We start from the raw sequence: 20,503 nt of genomic DNA on the forward strand, positions 1-20,503 counted from the left end.
GCGTCCTATGGTGCGAATGCAGGCTTTCGCTGAAGCCTGGAGAGCGAGAGGGGTCGGTGCTTCAGGAGAGCCCCACCGCCAGCCCCACAAGCTCGGGGGACAGCGGGAGAGGCTGCACGGGGCTAAAGGGGAAGTAAAGCCAGGAAAGCCCTGTGCAGCCCCTCCGCCAAGGAGAGGCTGCACGGGGCTAAAGGGGAAGCCAAAACAGCGAGCGGGATCCATCCCGCTCGCTGCCTTGGCTTGATCCATAGCTGCACGCAACCCCTCCGGCAGGGAGAGGTTGTGTGCAGCCTGTACGCTGCTCTTTGGGGCTGCGGGGGGGGGAAAAGATTTTTTTTCTTGAATTCCCCCCCTAAAAACTGGGTGCGCCCTATGGTCCGGTGCGCCCTATGGTGCGAAAAATACGGTATATATTTTAACGGTCAGGTTTGCATCTTGCAATCGGGCCAAAGCTCTCTGCACATGCTTAAGGTGTTCTGGCCATGACTTAGAAAAAATTAACTCAACTACTTCCAATCCCTCCCATCTCCTTCTGAGCATGGACAAAGGTTTTTCTAGGAGCTTGCCAAAACGTGGCTGGTCTGACACAAACTCTGGGCTCCTTGAGTAAATCTCAACCAAAATTCCTAAGAGATTTTGAACACAGAGGTGGGGTGGGATGGAATCCCAATCAAACCTGAAAACACTTTTACTTATAACATAACCACACTGTTTCCTAGGACTAAAGTTCTGTAAAAGACCCACCAAATCCCATTTCTTCTCCACACAAACATTTGCATTACAAAACATTTTTTGAAAAACAATAAACATATCGACTGGGTCTTTAAAGTCCTTGAGCTGTGGATAGAAAAACTCTTTTTCAGGCACAAAAGGGGTAAACTCTATTGTGCAAGGAGACTTTTCCGCAGTTTCTAAATGACCTAGGAGAGAGTGACCAAATCTCTGCTTTACTTCAAACGCGCGACCAAATCTCCCACCACGACAGAGGACTCTTGGCTGGGCTGAGCTGGCCCCCCTTTCTCTTCTTGCCTCTCAGCTTTTGGCTGACAGGACACGCTTGCATCTTTCACAGTCTGCGTCGCTAGGGGGTTCGCTGCAAGCTGCTGGAAAGGAACTGTAGATTTCAAAACCCCTTCCCCCAAAGTAAGGTTTGCACAAACTTGGGGTTCAGGGACTGGAACAAAGGGATCCCCCATAAAATCCTGGGAGGGAACTGAATCAACAGTTGCAGATTGGGGAATTAAATTTCCACCACTAGGATTACTCTTCCGAAAATCGGACTGGTTCAGCTGGGACAAAACTAAGTCTTTTGGCAGAGTCACAATATCAGAGTCTATGCTTCGAAAGGAAGGCACAACAGTTCGATGAACGTGAACACTGGGAGGTGTGCTAGACGCTGAGGTGGGCCAGTTAACACCAGGGGTGGCAGTGAGTATTAAGCCAACCCTCTTCCCAACAGATTTCTCAGGAACAGCAGTCACAGCAGTTCCAGTGGTTTTGGGAGTTATAGCATCAGGCGCCCAACCTTCACCCCTCCCATCCGGGATAAGGCTTCCCTCAGCCCTCAAACCTTGAGGTGTTGTTCCCCAGTTTCCCATCCCCTGTACCTGGGTGGGTAAGACCTTGATGGAAAAAGAGTTCACCGCAAGTTGTTGTTGGTAAACCTTAAATCCCAAATCGTTCCCCACCAGGACAGGACTTTTGCACACTTCGGGATCATGTACTATAGTTAGGTGGTTTCCATAGTACCCCTTATACGATACTGGAACAATGGCAGTAGGTTGAAAAATCTCATTCACACCATAGGGGCTAATCTTTAAGGGTTTAGCCTGCATCTGTATGGCCACACTGGTAATGTCAGACCCGGTGTCTCGGAAAGAGTTCACAGCAATTCCGTTGATCTCAATGGGGGCTGTAAACTTTGAATTAGCCCACTTCACATGAGGCACACTTGGACCAGCACCAGTACTCACAGGTCCCACAATAACTGCACTTGAAGTGGCTACAGCTGGTTTGGAAGCTATAGCGTCAGGAGCTGCCCCACCCTTCCCCTCCGGGACCGGGCTTTCCCTAGTTCCTGACTTTTGCTGTTCCGCTTCCCAATCTTCCTCCGGTTGCTGGATCATGCGCACTGCAGGAGTCGAAGTCAAAACTGGAGGCTTCTTTTCACTTAATTGGGGGCAAACTGCTTTTATATGCCCCGGTTTCTTACAATAAAAGCACAGTGTTCCCCACCTGCTGTAGAGGAGTCTTTTGCAGGAGTAGGGGGACCCCTGCTTTGATCTTTAACGGGAAGGCCGGACCTCCCGCCAGAAGCTGAGGCTATCGGTCTGTACCCACCAGCCGGTCCCCTGTTTACCAGGTGAGAATGATTTAGTCTGAAAGATTCTGCGAATTCTGTGGCCTCCTCTAAAGATCGTGGACTTTGGTCAGCAACCAAACTCGCAATTTCTGGAGACAGGTGGCGCATAAGTTGCTCTATTAGCACCAGCTGCTTACCGTATTTTTCGCCCCATAGGACGCACCGGCCCATAGGACGCACCTAGGTTTTTTTTTGGGGGGGGAATAAAGGGGGAAATTTTTTATCCCCCCCCCCAGGTGCGCTGCGCTAATCCCAAAGCTTGGGGCGTGCGGAGCTAACAACCAATAATAATTTTAAAAAGTTGATTAAAATACAATTTAAAAGATTAAGATACAACATTAAAACATTAGGATGCAGCCTCTTCACAGGAGGGAAAAGGAAATAGAAAGAGGGGGAGGGAATCAAACTGATTCTAAGCCAAAGGTCAGGTGGAACAATTCTGTCTTACAGGCCCTGCGGAAAGAAATCAGATCCTGCAGGGCCCTGGTCTCATGAGACAGAGCGTTCCACCAGGCCGGGGCCAGTGTTGAAAAGGCCCTGGCTCTGGTTGAGGCTAATCTAACTTCCTTAGGCCCCGGGACCTCTAGGGTGTTGCTATATATGGACCTTAAGGTCCTCTGTGGGGCATACCAGGAGAGGCGGTCCCGTAGGTACGAGGGTCCTAGGCTGTGAAGGGCTTTAAAAGGTCAAAACCAGCACCTTAAATCTGACCCTGTACTCCACCGAGAGCCAGTGCAGCTGGAAAAGCACTGGGTGAATATGCTCCCATGGCAGAGACCCCGTGAGGAGCCTCGCTGCAGCATTCTGCACCCGCTGGAGTTTCTGGGACAGCTTCAAGAGCAGCCCCACGTAGAGCAAATTACAGTAGTCAAGCCTGGAGGTGACCATCGCATGGATCACTGCGGCCAGGTTGGGCCAGGAAAGGTAAGGGACCAACTGCTTGATGAGGCGAAGGTGGGAAAATGTTGCCTTGGCTGTTGTAACCTGCGCCTATGTGGAAAGGGAGGTGTCAAGGATTACACCCAAACTCTTAACCGAAGGCTTAAATGAATAGAAGGATGAATAAGGTCTCTAAGGAAATGGAGGCCAGAGATTTTCAGTTTGTTTCCCAACCTACCTCGTCTGTGCTTTCCTGATGAACACAAAAACATGAATGGGTCTGATCCATTCTTCACATTCTGACGTTCCTGTTTCTCTTTTCTCATGGACAGGGAGTTGATTTTGAGGAATATCAAGTATTGGATGTCAGCCTGGAAGATTGGGAGGATCATCCTCCCAGGTAATCCTGTGCTAATTCCCCTCCCCCATAAGCAATTGCTTTAAAAAAAAACCCGGTCCATTTCTATGGTGGTGGTGCTTGGGGTCTTTGAAGGATGGGAGGCAATAAACCCTTTTGACAAAAGTGCTGCTCCTGTCTCCCCTCAGCATCCCAACCACAGCTTCTCTGGCTGATCTTCCTCCTGAAAGCGACAACGAGGACCAGCTGAAGGACAGACTTGCGGATGTGGTCACAGGGATGAAGAATGAGAAGATCCGAAGGATGGCGCTCCAAGATCTTTCCGCCCTCCTGCAGAAGATCCAGGAATATGTGAGTTGCGTGGCGAGTTCCCGCCTCCCCCATGGAAATAAAGACACAGGACACCAGTATTTTGCATAACAATACCCTTACAATTGGCCTAACCGCCAATGCTGAGGAAGTTGTGACGATTTACTATGAGGTAGGCAAAAAGCCAAATGGCTGGTGCCAATTTGCCAGGTGGAAAAAATTCCTGCCAGGCCCCTTGACGGCGACCAACCGAGGTCCATAGCAATGTCAAAGAGCCAAACCTAAAGGGTGGGAGGGTGGGGAAACTGGAGCAGCTAGGGCACCGGCAGAAAGAGGGAAATCCTCAGGCGCCGGCCCTAAATAGCGCGGGCCACGCCTCCCGGGCCAGCCGATTGGCTGGCAAGGGAGATGACACGCCCGAGGATTCCTTGCTCTTGCGGGGGCTGCAAGCCAGCCCCCGAGTACGTGGGGGGAGGGCATGAAGCCCGCAACCCCACCTCCTCTGCAGCTTGGAAGTGGCTTTACTGAAGGGAAGCATTGCAACCATGCAGGGCTGTCAAGGCCTTCAGGCTGCTGCTTCTAGGCCCACCCTGACAATCAGGCATCCCAGCACATACTCAATTTGGAGAACAGAGCTGGGCCATAGTGAGTAAGACGGCTGAGAAAAGAAGAAGAAAAGCAAACATTAGGAAAAGAGGGGTGGGAAGTCAAAAAGAAATCATTTTTTTTCTCTAGAGGATGCTAAATGTTTTGGAATGTTTGGAAGATTTAATAAAAATGTTATAGGGAAAATGGTGATGGGTTGCTTCTCTTATCAGTCCCTTCTCTGGCTTTCTTCTCAGCCATCGGAAGTGCTTCCTGCATCCTCCCTTGGCCAACTGGTGGCCATTACCTGCCTTTGTGCACTGGATGAAGACCCGGAGTGCAGGCAGAGGGCAGCAGAGGCTCTCTGCCATCTTCTGCCCATCCTGCGGCGCAACGAAGGTAAGACTGGAAGAATGCATCCCAGCATGGGGTGGGGGTGAGCAAGACCCGAACTAACCCTTTGGCTTTCCTTTGCAGAGACACTGGTACGAACTTTGGGGGACCAAAGTCTCATCATCAGAGCTCAGAAGGCCCTCAAATCCACCGGAGGACCGGTTCCTGAATCGTTCGTGAATAATTGTCACACTCTTGCCACGGTAAGTCGCTGTCTCTCAAGCCACATGTTCTGGGTTCTGCAGAGGCAGCACCTGGGCTTTCTGCTCCCCAGCCCTGCCCTGTGGGCATCTCTGACCTTCCTCTCTCGCTTCAGGTCTTTGGCGCCTTTCTCCCTGCGGAGCAGCTCTTGGAGGCCATGTGCTTCCTGGCCAGAGACCTGGTTGTCGAGAGCAGCTTCAACCCACTGGATATCTCCCACTTACTGCAGGAATTCATCAAGCAGTTTGGCGGCAGAAAAGTGAAGGTAAGGCGTCTGCAAAGGTAGGCGAGAAGAAGATTCTCTGCTTGGTGTAGGGGAGGCAACCTCCTGCCATTGGGTGGCCAGGACACATGTTAGTTGAGAGGGGCCTGGCAACGTCAGGACAAGAACCTCAGCCAAGGGTCCTGAGAAACATGGGTTCAGGGATGGGGAATCCTCCTCCTTCTGGGAGCAGAATGGAGAGGGGAACTGGTGCCCTGGAGCTGCCTGGGTCCAATACTCCCCAGGACCCTGAGTGGTACCTTGGAAGGAAGAGGCTGTGGTGGCACAGGTCAAGGGTCCCTCTTTCAATGAGGGATGGAGGGATCCGCCTGCAGACAGCCCCGCTTCCTTGTACTCTCCAAGCAACTCTCTCCTTTTCTCTGACAGGTGGAGGTGCTGCTGGAGGCCTTCTATAAGATCAGCCAGGGGCCTACAGTGCGAGGCAGAGACATGGCCGTCTTCGCTTTGTCCATCCTGTCACACCAGCACCTGGCGAACGTGGTGCAATATCTCCTCCAGTTTCCCTTCAGGTATGGAGCCCTCCAGGTTGTACTGGGCTAAGGGGAAGGTTGGCAAGCTGCAGGGCTTGCTCAGAAAGCCCTTGCTGCCATTTCCTCTCTCTGGAGCATGGCAGCAAGCAGAAGACTTGAATCTGACCATTGCTTTTGTTTTTGCATTCACAGAGACTGCGAGAGAGTTTGGAAGGAGGTTTTAGCATCGGCCAATCCAGAACAACTGATCCATCTCATGGCCAAGCACATTTACCAAAGCCCCTTGGCGGAATCTGCCACCAAAGTGGTAAGGACCAACCACCTGCTTTCTGGCTTCCTTCTTCCCAGGGTAATATCGAGGGGTTCCTGTATTCTGCAGAAAAGCAGAGAAAGTGACTTGCACCCCTCTCTCTTCCAGCAACATCTCACCAGCCTGTTGCACACCATCCTCAGGATGGAGGACTACAAGGTAGCTGTGCACCAGAATTTCCCACAGCTGCTGATCGCTCTCCTGGGGATGGTTGTCAACTTCCATTACGACCAGGAATTCCTCGGGTGAGTAGTGTGTTCCAAAGAGACCAATGGAGTCCTTACCCCTTCAGCCTCGGGGGGGGGGGGTTCATTCCAGCTTGGTTTTCCAAGGGAGGCTCTCCTTCAGGTGGCTGCTAGGGAGGAAGGATGGGGAAAGAATTTGAGTGTGTGCCAATGACCCTCCTGGTTAAACTGGTCTTGCTTTGGTTCCAGAGGGGCTAAGGAAGTTCTGCACCTCCTTCTTGGCACCACTGGAGAGCAAGTGGAGGCGGCCATCGTTGACCAACTTTTCTGCCGGGAGACTTTCAGCCAGGGGTTGTCTGCCATGGTGAGGTAAGAGGAAGAACGCGGTGACCTTCCCCAGTGGTCTGGCAAACGGAGCTGAAGGCACGGGATCGGACTGTGCCCCTGTTTGCTTCCTGCGGTGTCTTTCCCTTCCTTACCAAGATCTGCTTCTCCACTTCAGAGCTGTCGGAAAGCGAAGCTGGTGGATCCCTCCCATGGTGGAAAATATCATCGCTGCTCTCAAGGACCGGGATTTTGCTGGGATGCCACAAGTCGCGGCAGCTATCTACATCGAGGTGAGGGGGACTGAGGTGCAGGAGGAAATGTGTGCAGCAAGGAGGCCCTGGCTTGGTTTCTGCCGAGTGTTGGGCTACTTTGAGCCTAAGGACTGTTGCCTGTTTTAGTGCTCCTCAGAGTAGACCCATTGGATTTGATGTACATGGCAAACTTTGGTCCATTCACTTCAGTGGGTTTGCTCTGTGCAGAATTGCAAATGGTGGGTAAAAGGAGAACCTGCCTCAGCCTCTCATCACTGAAGGGTTTCTTCCTCTTTGGGCCTCTTTAGCTGCTCAGCTGGCGTCTGGAGGTCTATCCCTGTAAAGATACACTGGAGCGGCTCCTCAGCTGGCTGGAACACAAACACCTGCAAGTCCGGAAGCTCAGCATCAGAGGGATATCCCTGCTTCTGGACTCTGACATGGCAAGTGATGCTCAGAGGGAGGGAGGGAGGGAGGGAGGGAGGGAGGGGGGTGCAGATCTCGATTCTAATCATGGCCCAGCACTCTTTTGCTGGCACAATACTGAAGGGCCTGTGCTAAAAGGCGTGAGGCATTTCAGACCTTTGAAAAGATTCTCTCTTTTGTTTAGGACCCTTCGCTTCTGCGGCTCTTGCTGCTGGAATCCCTCCCTGATGCAAAAGCCGATGTCCTCCCAGAGTTGATAGAGCTGGTAGACCAAGCCTACCATTCCAGGGAGCTGGGAGAGGAAGACCTGAATATGCTGGCAGAAACCTACTGCGGCCTGGCTGCCCATGTGAGTATGAGGGGAAACATGACATCACACCCGGTGGTGGAGGAATGCTTTGGAAGAGGAAGGGTGGGGTTTAGACTGGCATGCAGCGGAGATGTTCTGGCTTCAGGAGGGTGTTCCTCTGGAAAGTGATCTGATGAGAAACACAACCTCTGATATTTTCTGCCTATAGGAGGAAGACTCCGTCCGGGCATCAGCCATCGAACATCTGGGGCTGCTTCGGGGCTGGGTGAGAGACCAAAGACTTCCCATAACAACAACAGAAGAGGAAGCCATTCACCAACTGGTTGTGGTCCTCATTCACCTCGAAGACAAGGACGAAGTGGCCAAGGTGAGGCCAAAGAGGTGGACTTATGCAGTAGGAGGGAGGGATTGTTCTCAGGAGCTTCCGAGACTATGTACTGCAATTTGTAACCCTCTTCTCTTCTTGTGTTGCAGGCCGCAAGGGGGGCTCTTTCCCATCTAGCCCCAGAAGTCAAGTGGTGGGCTCGTTCCAAAAAATCTAGCCTCCACTTTGCTCTCCACCAGGCTGCCAAGCATCTGGTAAGTTCCCTCTGCTTCATTGGCAGCTTTGCCCAGGCATGTCTCTGGGAGTGCAAGGCTCTTCTGCTGCGCTCTCAAGCCTCTCTGATGCCACTTCTCCTTTGTCTTTGCCCACAGAGCAAGACCTTCAGCAAGGACGTCCTTCGGAGTGCTGCCTTATCTTGCACGAAGCCGTCTGCCAACAGGCTGCCAGCAGTCTCCAGGGTGACAGCTCTGCTTCTGGGTAAGTCAAGCAACGTTATTCCCTGGTAGGGATGGACAGAAACGTCTTGATAACAATGGCAGGGAGGATGGACATGTCCCCAGGCCACCTGCTAGGTAGGCCTCCATCTGTGCCCAGATCTTAGAATCATAGAATCATAGAATCATAGAGTTGGAATAAACCACAAGGGCCATCGAGTCCAACCCCCTGCCAAGCAGGAAACACCATCAGAGCACTCCTGACATATGGTTGTCAAGCCTCTGCTTAAAGACCTCCAAAGTAGGAGACTCCACCACACTCCTTGGCAGCAAATTCCACTGTCAAACAGCTCTTACTGTCAGGAAGTTCTTGCTCTGAGTGCTCCGTGAGCGTGGAGGCCTCTAGACGCAGCAGAGCATACCTGTCCTCCTGCCGAGCTGCCTCTGTCTCTGCTTGCTTTGCACCGAGATGACGTCCCTTTTCTTGCCCCCCCCCCCTCTCTAGGTCATCTGGCTTTCCGGGATGCCAGTTTCATCCACGATCAAGACATGGCATCCTATGGAACATGTGAGTGAGACGTACGGAGGGCAGGGAGGGGTGCTTCTGCTGAGAAAGGTCTTCAGGGGAAGGCAAATTCTCAGATGTATGTTCAAACAGAGGTGTCACAAGATGCACATGCAAAGAGAATTGGAATGTGACTTCACTGCTGTCTCTCACACACAAACACACCTGAAGGCTGTTTTCATATTGTTGATGGATGGCTCTTTTCCTGTGTATCTCCACCTTGCTCAACCTTTCTCCCTTTCCACTCAGGGCTGGAAGAGATGCAGCAGCACAAGGAAGAAGGGCTCAGGCGGACAGGGAGGAGCTGCCTGAAGATCATGCAGCGGGCCTATAGACATCGGAAGAAAGGCAGGGTCCAGCGCTGTTTGAGGAGGCTGCTCCACTGTGTTCACAGGGAACCTTACCCACAGGACTTCCTGAGCTGCATGCCATGTGAGTGAGGCATCTGGGGGGCTAGTGGGACATCTGATGGGCTGTTTGGATGGGACGTTTCTCAACGAGCCCCTTTCTCCTCCTGACAGAACATCTGGAGTAGCGCCAAGGCAACGTGGACACCAGAGTTGTGCTGCAGAGATACCATGTTCTGCTCTCCGCGGGATCCAGTCTGGACCAGCGCCAAGAACATCAACACCATCAGGATTGACCAAGAGGAGTGGTGCTGCCCTCACGACTCTCCGTACGCAGCGGTAGGAAACCTTTTTGTTGTTGTGTTTCTTTTTGATGTTTATTTGATTGTTGATTTTATTGATTTTGAATCTCAGGGTGGTTCACAACACCAAGTATACGAAGCACAAAATAAATAATAAGAATACTCACTGCACAAAATTCATAATAAAAATATCAGAACATAATATAAATTAAAATAATAAAAACATACTAAAAATAGCCACAAGATCAATGTATGCACACTAATAAACAATACAAGAGCCCTGAAACAACACTCCAGCCCACAAATACAAAATCTAAATCAACATAACACATTTAACAACCATTTAAAACAACCCCACCTTCTTGAAGAAGGCTGATATATTAGATTTAGAAGGTTGGAATACGAGGTTTGGATGGCACGCCTACCTAACATACAACAAAGTGGCAGTGCATAAGGACTTTTTAAATCATATAGTCAGAATTTCATTATACAAGGTCTGGGATAAGTACCACAGACTCTTAGAGCCCCAAATACCCTGGTGGGCATCCCCAGCGGAGATGATAACGGTAAAAAAGACAAACATGGACACAAATTGGGCAACTTAGCAACAATTAATAAAGGTAGAACAGGGCCAATTAAAAATCAAATTGTATGAAGAAATTAAACAGTATTGTAACGGCTGGATTCACTAACACCTAATAGTGCATATATTTAATCAGGATAAGAAAATTGGTTTTGGAGAAAAGAAGTCATTCTTACAAAAGGAATTAGTACAAATTAATAAAAAGACCCTATCTAGGATGTATGATCTACTTTTGGAATGGGAACTCAAGGATGAGATGCTAAAGGATGTTATGATAAAGTGGGCGCAGGATTTTGGCCACAACATAATGTTAGCTGTGGAAATTTGACATCAAGTTCACAGCATGTTATACAATAAGGGAGAATCTAATGAAAAATGATCTACCGGTGGTACCTAACCCCCGCCCCGAGGAATCGGCAAAAATCTATAAGCAAAAAACCAATGTGTGCTGGAGATGTAACACCGAGATAGGAACAATGTACCATATATGGTGGGGTTTAAGGAGATAAAAAGCTTTTGGAACAAAGTTCATGAAGAAATCATTAAGATTTTTTTTAAAAAATCATTCAACAAGAAACCAGAAGCGTATGTTGCAAGCATATAATCTTGATTCTTAAGATTTTAGGCACTTCTAGCCTTAACAATTTAAGCATTATTATCAGTATTTATGGTTATACATAAAACGTAAAGGTAAAACTCTTCCAGGTGGCCTTGCCACATTCCCCCCTTTCAAGCTTAGAAACAAGTTACAGTTGTTTCTCCAGCTTGACTCTCATGTTGAACCCCGGTATAGACAACTGTGTCTCTCAAGGGGATCTCTTCAGGGGGCATTTCACGAATTAGTCAAGCATACTCATGCTCTTCTTCTGCCGGAGGGGGGGCAGGGCTCGGTATATGGCCATGATGTGGGTTTCAGTGAGATTCTTAATGCTTTGGGCCACCATTCCTCTGACTAGAGATATGCAGCAAGGGGTGATGCAAAGAAGTATTAGGAAGACTAATCCTCCTACCGCAATGGCGGTCAAAAGGCTATGTAACCATCCTACTCCTGGGACCCAAGACCACATCCATTCCCAAGGATTCTGACTGGGTTGGTTATCATTTATAAGGGCCTGTAATTTTGGCAACTCGTTCTCAATAGTGTTGTTGAGGTCATGAAACTTCACTCTGCAGTTGCCTTCCGGGATATTTTACAAAAACCTCCTGATTTGGCAAGGAGATAGTCAAGAGCAAGTCTATTAGCTGCTGCTATCTGGTTCAAATCCTCAATCTCGGACTGCAACTGTCGGAGGATATGTGTAGTGACATTGATGGTTTTCTCCAACCTGCATGTTAGGGCAAATAGTGCTTCACGATTTTGTTCAGCCACAACTCCCGGATGTATGCCGATGACGAGGATGCTAACAAAGCCTCCACCGACAGCACCACAGACCGGTCCAGGAAAATCTCATCACTGCACTGTTCCCCTTGGACTTCTCTCCTCTTTCTGTTTCTAAGAGAGGGTAGAGGAGGAAAAGCCTCCACAGTCACAGGGAAAGTAAAGGCACCTATTCCCACACACTGATAATTACCAGGATGGTAATTAGTGGCTAGTCCATTATACAAGAACCAACAGATGGATCTCTGTCCAGTGAAGTTGACTGTATATTGGGGAAAGTATGGATACAGATCTGAGGATGTGGTGTTGCTTTGGTAAGAGGCATTGAAGGAACCCCACAACCAAAACTTATCAGTGCACTATAATCAAAATAAAAAAATTCCTTCCAGTAGCACCTTAAAGACCAACTAAGTTAGTTCTTGGTATGAGCTTTCGTGTGCATGCACACTTCTTCAGATACACTGAAACAGAAGTTGCCAGATCCTTCTATATAGTGAGAAGGTGGGGAGGGGTGTTACTCAGAAGGGTGGTGGGAACGGGAGGTAGGCAGATAGCTGAGAGAGCCTGTTGACGACTCTTAACGACTGTAATAGGTCTTACAGGAAAAGGCAAGGGGTGAGAGGGTGAGAAATGGTTTAGTCATGTATAGTGAGATAAGAATCCAATGTCTTTGTTCAGCCCAGGTCTTTCCATGGTTTTAAGTTTGGTAATGAGTTGTAATTCAGCAGCTTCTCTTTCCAGTCTATTTCTGAAATTCCTTTGTAGTAAAACAGCTACTTTGAGATCTTGTATAGAATGTCCTGGGAGATTGAAGTGTTCTCCTACTGGTTTCTCTGTTCTGTGATTCTTGATGTCAGATTTATGTCCGTTTATTCTTTGGCGTAAGGTTTGGCCTGTTTGTCCAATATAGAGAGCTGAAGGGCACTGTTGGCATTTGATGGCATACACAATGTTAGACGATGAGCAATTAAATAGTCCCGAGATGGTATGTGTGATGTTGTTGGGGCCAGTAATGGTGTTGTCCGGGTGTATGTGGCAGCAAAGTTGGCATCTGGGTTTATTGCAGGCTCTGGTGCCAGTGTCAGTGTTAAGTCTGGTTGTAGTATTATTGTGGGTTAGGAGTTGTTTAAGATTGGGTGGCTGTCTGTAGGCAATGAAAGGTCTTCCTCCCAGAGCTTGAGAAAGAGAACTGTCATTGTCCAGGAGAGGTTGTAGATCTCTGATGATGCGTTGTACTGTTTTAACTTGGGAGCTGTATGTGATGACTAGAGGTGTTCTGTTATTTTCTTTTTTGGGTCTGTCTTGCAGCAAGTTCTCTCTGGGTATCAGTCTGGCTCTGTTGATCTGTTGTCTAACTTCATCTGCTGGGTATTTTAGTTCTGAGAAGGTTTGCTGTAGATCTCTTAGGTGAGAGTCTCTGTCTGTAGAATTGGAACAGATGCGGCTGTAACGTAGTGCCTGGCTATATACAATGGACTGTTTGGTATGTTTGGGATGGTAGCTAGAGGCATGTAGATATGTTTGTCGGTCAGTTGGTTTGCGGTATAAGGTGGTGTCTATGCGCCCATCCTGTATTTTTATAGTAGTGTCCAAAAAATGTATTTCTTGCATAGATTGATTCATTGTAAGGTTGATTGTGGGGTGAAAATCATTAAATTTCTGGTGAAAGGTGTCCAGGGTCTGTTGACCATGTGTCCAGATGATAAAAATATCGTCAATGTATCGCAGGTACAAGAGAGGTTTGAGTGGGTAGGAGTTCAGGAAACGTTGTTCTAAATCTGCCATGAAGATGTTGGCATACTGTGGGGCCATGCGGGTGCCCATTGCTGTGCCGCTGATCTGAAGGAACAGGTCATCACCGAATTTGAAGTTGTTGTGGGTAAGGACAAATTGGCAGAGTTTGGTGGCAAGGTCCGCTGTGGTTTTATCTGATATGGTGTTCCTTATAGCTTGTAAACCATCGTTGTGTGGGATGTTGGTATACAGAGATTCCACATCCATAGTAGCTAGTATAGTATTGTTGGGAAGATTATTTAAAGATTGTATTTTCCTCAGAAAATCTGTGGTGTCACGTACATAGCTGGGAGCATTGATGGCATATGGTTTCAGAACAGAGTCCATATAACCGGAGACACCCACTGTAACAGTGCCAATACCTGAAATGATGGGGCGTCCTGGATTTCCTGGTTTGTGTATTTTAGGTAGAAGATAGAAAGTTCATGATGACAAAACTGACTACATTCAGGAGGCTCACAGACAACTTTCCAATACCGCCTTTTACACAAAATTGGACTCAGACCCCACACAAGAATACAAGAAAGAACTAAACAAGATTGTTAAGGAGCTACCCCCACACATCCAAGAACAGATCCTCACCAACACACCAACAGAACCTCGACTTTCTCATCAGAGATCTACAACCTCTCCTGGACAATGACAGTTCTCTTTCTCAAGCTCTGGGAGGAAGACCTTTCATTGCCTACAGACAGCCACCCAATCTTAAACAACTCCTAACCCACAATAATACTACAACCAGACTTAACACAGACACTGGCACCAGAGCCTGCAATAAACCCAGATGCCAACTTTGCTGCCACATACACCCGGACAACACCATTACTGGCCCCAACAACATCACACATACCATCTCGGGACTATTTAATTGCTCATCGTCTAACATTGTGTATGCCATCAAATGCCAACAGTGCCCTTCAGCTCTCTATATTGGACAAACAGGCCAAACCTTACGCCAAAGAATAAACGGACATAAATCTGACATCAAGAATCACAAAACAGAGAAACCAGTAGGAGAACACTTCAATCTCCCAGGACATTCTATACAAGATCTCAAAGTAGCTGTTTTACTACAAAGGAATTTCAGAAATAGACTGGAAAGAGAAGCTGCTGAATTACAACTCATTACCAAACTTAAAACCATGGAAAGACCTGGGCTGAACAAAGACATTGGATTCTTATCTCACTATACATGACTAAACCATTTCTCACCCTCTCACCCCTTGCCTTTTCCTGTAAGACCTATTACAGTCGTTAAGAGTCGTCAACAGGCTCTCTCAGCTATCTGCCTACCTCCCATTCCCACCACCCTTCTGAGTAACACCCCTCCCCACCTTCTCACTATATAGAAGGATCTGGCAACTTCTGTTTCAGTGTATCTGAAGAAGTGTGCATGCACACGAAAGCTCATACCAAGAACTAACTTAGTTGGTCTTTAAGGTGCTACTGGAAGGAATTTTTTTATTTTGACTATGGCAGACCAACACGGCTACCTATCTATTATCAGTGCACTGTGTGTAATTTCCCAGCCAACCTTTATGTTGGTGGTGCTGGACATGCGGCCAATCTTTCCATTTGGCGTTCCATGATCCAGAGGCATAACAACAAAAGCACAAGCCCTGGGTGGTTCTGGAGAACCGGAAATATCAGTAGGAGGTAACATTCATTTCAGAAGGAGGTGTCGCGAAAAGGCCACTTTGATTATACAGCAGGCCTGCCAAGACAATGTCAGGGTCCCTGATTAGTCCTGGGATGAGGGACATGTCAGCTACCTTTCTAGGATTTCATAATAAAGGGTGACATTTTCGCCATATATTTGAAACATCTGCTTAGCATGCTTTACAGAAACATTCTCTTTTGTCATTGGTCTCCTCAAGGTCAAGATTCACATCAGGGTTAACATCAACTTCATCACGATCAAGGAACTCCATGGGTTCAAGGAGACCAAGGATAACAACAACTCTTTCTGTGCTGAGGTCCCTACAGGTAAGTGATTGACCTCTACTATTTCTTCTAGGGTCACTATTGCATATCCTGTCTTCCTTTTCCCTTCCCAGATGAAGCTGCTCCCGTCCATGAAATATTCCACATCAGGGTTCTTCAGAGGCTCATCTTTCCGGTCAGGGCGACTGGAGTACACCTCATCCATTACTTGGAGGCAGTCATGGGGCTCATAGTCCTCTGCCTCGGGGAGAGGCAATAGAGTGGCAGGGTTCAGGGTATTTACAACTTGCAGGTGCACCTGTGGGTTTTCATACAAGAGTCCTTGATATTTAGCCATGCGATCATTGGAAAGCCAGTATCTCTCTTTGTATTCCATAAGAGTTAAGACCGCAGGTGGCACATTCACATATATTTCCTGTCCAAATGTGAATTTGAATGCCTTCTTGACTAATAGAGCCGTGGTGTCTACTGCTCGTAGGAAACCTTTAGCTACTGAGTCAATAGTTCAGACAAATAGGCCACAGGTCTCTTCCAGCTGCCCATCCTTTGGGTCAGGACTCTTGCTGCCACCCCCCTTTCTTCATGTACATACAACTGAAAGGGCTTATTTGGGTTTGGCAGTCCTAGGGCTGGGGTCTGCATGAGCTTGGATTTCATTGAAGGCCTCCCTCTGCTCAGTGAGCCACTCAAAATGATGTTCTCTTTTCCCTTAGTGCTTTCATAAAGGGGCCCGGCAAGGTTGCTGAAATTTGGGATCCAGATGCGGCAGAAGCCTGCTGCTCCCAGGAATCCGTGGGGCTGTCTGTGGTTAGTGGGTTCTTTAATAATGCAAATAGCTTCCTTCCATTCAGGCCTCAATGCCCTTTGTTGATGGGAAATGTCAAATCTAGAGCAGACATGTTTGAGGAGCTCTGTCACACACAGAGGTTTGTGGAGCCGCACAAACTCTGAGGGAGCACGATTTTACGCACAAGCAGCTAATCATCCCATTACAGCAGTCTGACAGTGGCTGTCTGCGGAAGCGCTTCCAGCAAAGAAGCTCCTTAACGGAAACGCGTCTCCTGGACTCACGGCGTGACAGTTTCCGGCGAGGCGTGGGTCTCCCTATGGGAGCCTCAGATACCTCCCCACTGTTCTCGCTGGAAGCGTCTCTGAGCCCTCCCTCCTGCTCGCATTCCCTCAGAGATCCACTCCTCCCCCTGCTGGTTCCTGCTTCAGCTGTTGAGTCTCTTTCTTCCTCCCTGAGCCCCTCCACCACCTGTTGCTCCGATGGCAGTTCCCTGACATCCACTGCTGTAATGGGATGATTAGCTGCTTGTGCGTAAAATCGTGCTCCCTCAGAGTTTGTGCGGCTCCACAAACCTCTGTGTGTGACAGAGCTCCTCAAACATGTCTGCTCTAGTCACTCGTAGAGTCTGACAGTGGCTGTCTGCGGAAGCGCTTCCAGCAAAGAAGCTCCTTAACGGAAACGCGTCTCCTGGACTCACGGCGTGACAGTTTCCGGCGAGGCGTGGGTCTCCCTATGGGAGCCTCAGATACCTCCCCACTGTTCTCGCTGGAAGCGTCTCTGAGCCCTCCCTCCTGCTCGCATTCCCTCAGAGATCCACTCCTCCCCCTGCTGGTTCCTGCTTCAGCTGTTGAGTCTCTTTCTTCCTCCCTGAGCCCCTCCACCACCTGTTGCTCCGATGGCAGTTCCCTGACAGGACCCTACAGAGGTGGGCTCATACAGACCAATTAGCCTATTAAATCAAGACTATAAGATATTTACAAAGATCTTGGCAAGGCGACTGGAAAAGGTACTACCTAAAATAATTAAGGAAGATCAATATGGATTTGTTCAGGGAAGATACATAGGCCATCCTATAAGAAATGTGTGAAATGTATTAACAAGCAGGGTAAAAGGAAAATTGGTGGTTTTAAAATTGGATGTGTATAAGGCCTTCGACACGATTAGACATAAGTTCTTATGGAGTATTATGCAGGAGGGAGGATTAGGAGAGAACTTTGTGGAAGCAATCCGGGAATTGTATAGAGAAGGGAAGGCTGTGGTCAGAGTGAATGAGGGGGTTTCAGATCAATTCACTATACAAAGAGGAGTTAAACAAGGATGTTCACTTTCACCACTACTATTTGTATTAGGTATGGAGTACTTGGCAGACAGAATACAAAACTCAGTAAGGATAAAAGGATATAAGAAAGGAAAGGAAGAAATTAAGTTAAAGATTTATGCAGATGATATCCTATTATTATTTACAAACCCCTTAGAGGGTGTAAGAGAATTTATGATAATCCTGAAGAACTTTAAAGAAGAGTCGGGATTGGGTGGAAATTTGGAGAAGTCTGAAATTTTATTTGGGGATGTAAATAAAGAGGAGAAGAAGGAAATTGCAAAAATGACAAAGATGGATATCAATAGGGAAAAAATTGAATACTTGGGGGTAAATCTTATTGAAAATAGTGCTAGGATTCCAGATGTAAATTACAAAGAAGCGTGGAGAAAGATCAAGAAGGATATAAAATCATGGAAAAATAAGAATTTATCTATTCTAGGTAGGGTTAGAGCAGTTAAAATATTTTTATTTTTATTTTTATTTTTTATTTTTATTTTTTATTTATTTATTTCAAGTAATTACACTGCCCATTAGGAAAATATGGTTCAAAACAGGGAATAAGGTATTTAAAAATTGGATTTTTGGAAGTAAAAGAGTTAGAACCCCAGACATAGTAAATTATTCATCTCAAGAAGAGATGGGATGGGCAATACCGAACTTAGAATTTTACTATGAAACGTTCCAATTGAAAAATCGAATAGGTATTGGATATAAGGAAGGGATTAAATGTATAAGGCTGGACAATGAAATAAATTAATAGGAAGAGAAGGGCTATTCAATAGAGACCTTAACATGGCTTTTAAGAAGACAATAGGCGAAACCCCGCCCCGCTCCGGATGGCCGAGCCGAGCTGCCTGCAGTCCTGGGATCAGCGCTGCTCTGCAGGGCCATCGGGAGCGGGGCGCGAAGTCCCGCCCCGCTCCGGAAGGCGGCGCAGAGCTGCCTGCAGTCCCGGGATCAGCGCAGCTCTGCGAGACCACCGGGAGCCTGGGGCGAAGCCCCGCCCCGCTCCTGATGGCTGCGCAGAGCTGCCTGCAGTCCCGGGATCAGTGCAGCTCTGCGCGGCCACCGGGAGCCGGGGGCGAAGCTCCACCCCACTCCGGAAGGCCGCGCAGAGCTGCCTGCAGTCCCGGGATCAGTGCAGCTCTGCACGGCCACCGGGAGCCGGGGGCGAAGCTCCACCCCACTCCGGAAGGCCGCGCAGAGCTGCCTGCAGTCCTGGGATCAGCGCAGCTCTGCACGGCCATCCGGAGCGGCCGGGACTTAGTGCCCCGCTCCGGATGGCGACGCAGAGCTGCCTGCAGTCCCGGGATCAGCACAGCTCTGCGCGGCCACCGGGAGCCGGGGGCGAAGTTCCGCTCCGCCCCTGATGGCCGTGCAGAGCTGCCTGCGGTCCCGGGATCAGTGCAGCTCTGAGCGGCCATCCGGAGCGGGGCGCTAAGTCCCGGCCGCTCCGGATGGCCGCGCAGAGCTGCGCTGATCCCGGGACTGCAGGCAGCTCAGCGCGGCCATCCGGAGCGGGGCGGGGCTTCGCCCCCGGCTCCCGGTGGTCTCGCAGAGCTGCACTGATCCCAGGATTGCAGGTAGCTCTGCGCGGCCATCCAGAGCGGGGCGGGACGTAGTGCCCCGCTCCCGATGGCCGCTCAGAGCTGCACTGATCCCGGGACTGCAGGCAGCTCTGCGAGGCCACCGGGAGCCGGGGCGAAGCCCCGCCCCGCTCCCGATGGCGGCACAGAGCTGCCTGCAGTCCCGGGATCAGCGCAGCTCTGTGCATCCATCGGGAGCCGGGGGCGAAGCCCCGCCCCGCTCCTGATGGCTGCGCAGAGCTGCCTGCAGTCCCGGGATCAGCGCAGCTCTGCGCGGCCACTGGGAGCCGGGCGAAGCCCCGCCCCGCTCTGGAAGGCCGCGCAGAGCTGCATGCAGTCCCGGAATCAGTGCAGCTCTGCGCGGCCACCAGGAGCTGGGGGCGAAGCCCGGCCCAGGTCCGGATGGCCGAGCAGAGCTGTGCCGATCCCAGGAGCCCAGGCAGCTCTGCACCGCCATCGGGAGCGGGACGGGGCTTCACTCCTGTCTCCCGATGGATGCACAGAGCTTAGCTGATCCCGGGACTGCAGGCAGCTCTGCACCGCCATCCGGAACGGGACGGGACTTAGCGCCCCGCTCCCGATGGTCATGCAGAGCTGCGCTGATCCCAGGACTGCAGGCAGCTCTGCACCGCCATCCGGAGCAGGGCGGGGCTTTGCCCCCGGCTCCCAGAGGCCGCGCAGAGCTGCGCTGATCCCGGGACTGCAGGCAGCTCTGCGCCGCCATCGGGAACGGGACGGGACTTAGCGCCCCGCTCACGATGGCCGTGCAGAGCTGCGCTGATCCCGGGACCGCAGGCAGCTCTGCACGGCCATCAGGGGCGGGGCGGAGCTTCGCCCCCGGCTCCCGGTGGCCGCGCAGAGCTGCGCTGATCCTGGGACTGCAGGCAGCTCTGCGTCGCCATCCAGAGCGGGGCGGGACTTCGCGTCCCGCTCCCGATGGCCGTGCAGAGTTGCGCTGATCGCAGGACTGCAGGCAGCTGTGCGCGGCCATCGGGAGCGGGGCGGGGCTTCGCCCCTGGCTTCCGGTGGCCGCGGAGAGCTGCGCTGATCCTGGGACTGCAGGCAGCTCCGCGCCGCCATCCAGAGCGGGGCGGGACTTCGCGTCCCGCTCCCGATGGCCACGCAGAGCTGCGCTGATCCCAGGACTGCAGGCAGCTCTGCGTGGCCATCGGAAACGGGGCGGGGCTTTGTCCCCGGCTCCCGGTGGCCGTGCAGAGCTGCGCTGATCCCGGGACTGCAGGCAGCTCTGCGCGGCCATCAGGAGAGGGGCGGGGCGTCTCACCGGCTATCGGTGGTTGCGCAGAGCTGCGCTGATCCCAGCACTGCAGGCAGCTCTGCGCGGCCATCCGGAGCGGGGCGGGGCTTCGCCCCCGGCTCCCAGTGGCCGCGCAGAGCTGCACTGATCCTGGGACTGCAGGCAGCTCTGCGCCGCCATCCAGAGTGGGGCGGGACTTAGCACCCCGCTCCCGATAGCGGCACAGAGCT

At 50.4% G+C, this 20,503-nt stretch overlaps 1 protein-coding gene across 3 annotated transcripts in view; it reads left to right on the forward strand.

Annotated features, from left to right (window-relative positions):
- Window positions 1-3,286: 3,286 nt before the first annotated feature.
- Window positions 3,287-20,503, forward strand: part of LOC308590752 (maestro heat-like repeat family member 5) — a 45,763-nt gene continuing 28,546 nt past the window's right edge. The window contains exons 1-19 of one of the 3 annotated variants that reach the window (XR_014009897.1): window positions 3,287-3,641; window positions 3,788-3,950; window positions 4,751-4,892; window positions 4,971-5,089; window positions 5,203-5,352; window positions 5,737-5,879; window positions 6,033-6,147; window positions 6,259-6,395; window positions 6,585-6,704; window positions 6,838-6,952; window positions 7,222-7,356; window positions 7,524-7,688; window positions 7,858-8,016; window positions 8,124-8,228; window positions 8,346-8,451; window positions 8,914-8,976; window positions 9,223-9,405; window positions 9,495-9,659; window positions 15,255-15,363. Coding sequence is in view for 1 of the 3 variants with exons in the window: in XM_081200955.1 (XP_081057081.1) it covers window positions 3,879-3,950; window positions 4,751-4,892; window positions 4,971-5,089; window positions 5,203-5,352; window positions 5,737-5,879; window positions 6,033-6,147; window positions 6,259-6,395; window positions 6,585-6,704; window positions 6,838-6,952; window positions 7,222-7,356; window positions 7,524-7,688; window positions 7,858-8,016; window positions 8,124-8,228; window positions 8,346-8,451; window positions 8,914-8,976; window positions 9,223-9,405; window positions 9,495-9,496 (2,031 nt within the window). In the remaining 2 variants the exon portion in view is untranslated. Of the gene's footprint in view, window positions 3,642-3,787; window positions 3,951-4,750; window positions 4,893-4,970; window positions 5,090-5,202; window positions 5,353-5,736; window positions 5,880-6,032; window positions 6,148-6,258; window positions 6,396-6,584; window positions 6,705-6,837; window positions 6,953-7,221; window positions 7,357-7,523; window positions 7,689-7,857; window positions 8,017-8,123; window positions 8,229-8,345; window positions 8,452-8,913; window positions 8,977-9,222; window positions 9,406-9,494; window positions 9,866-15,254; window positions 15,568-20,503 lie in introns of those variants that run through there. The other 2 variants (XR_014009898.1, XM_081200955.1) reach the window with 2 other exon arrangements.

This window comes from Podarcis bocagei (assembly GCF_964188305.1).
Source record: "Podarcis bocagei genome assembly, chromosome: 7".
Classification (NCBI taxonomy): domain Eukaryota; kingdom Metazoa; phylum Chordata; class Lepidosauria; order Squamata; family Lacertidae; genus Podarcis; species Podarcis bocagei.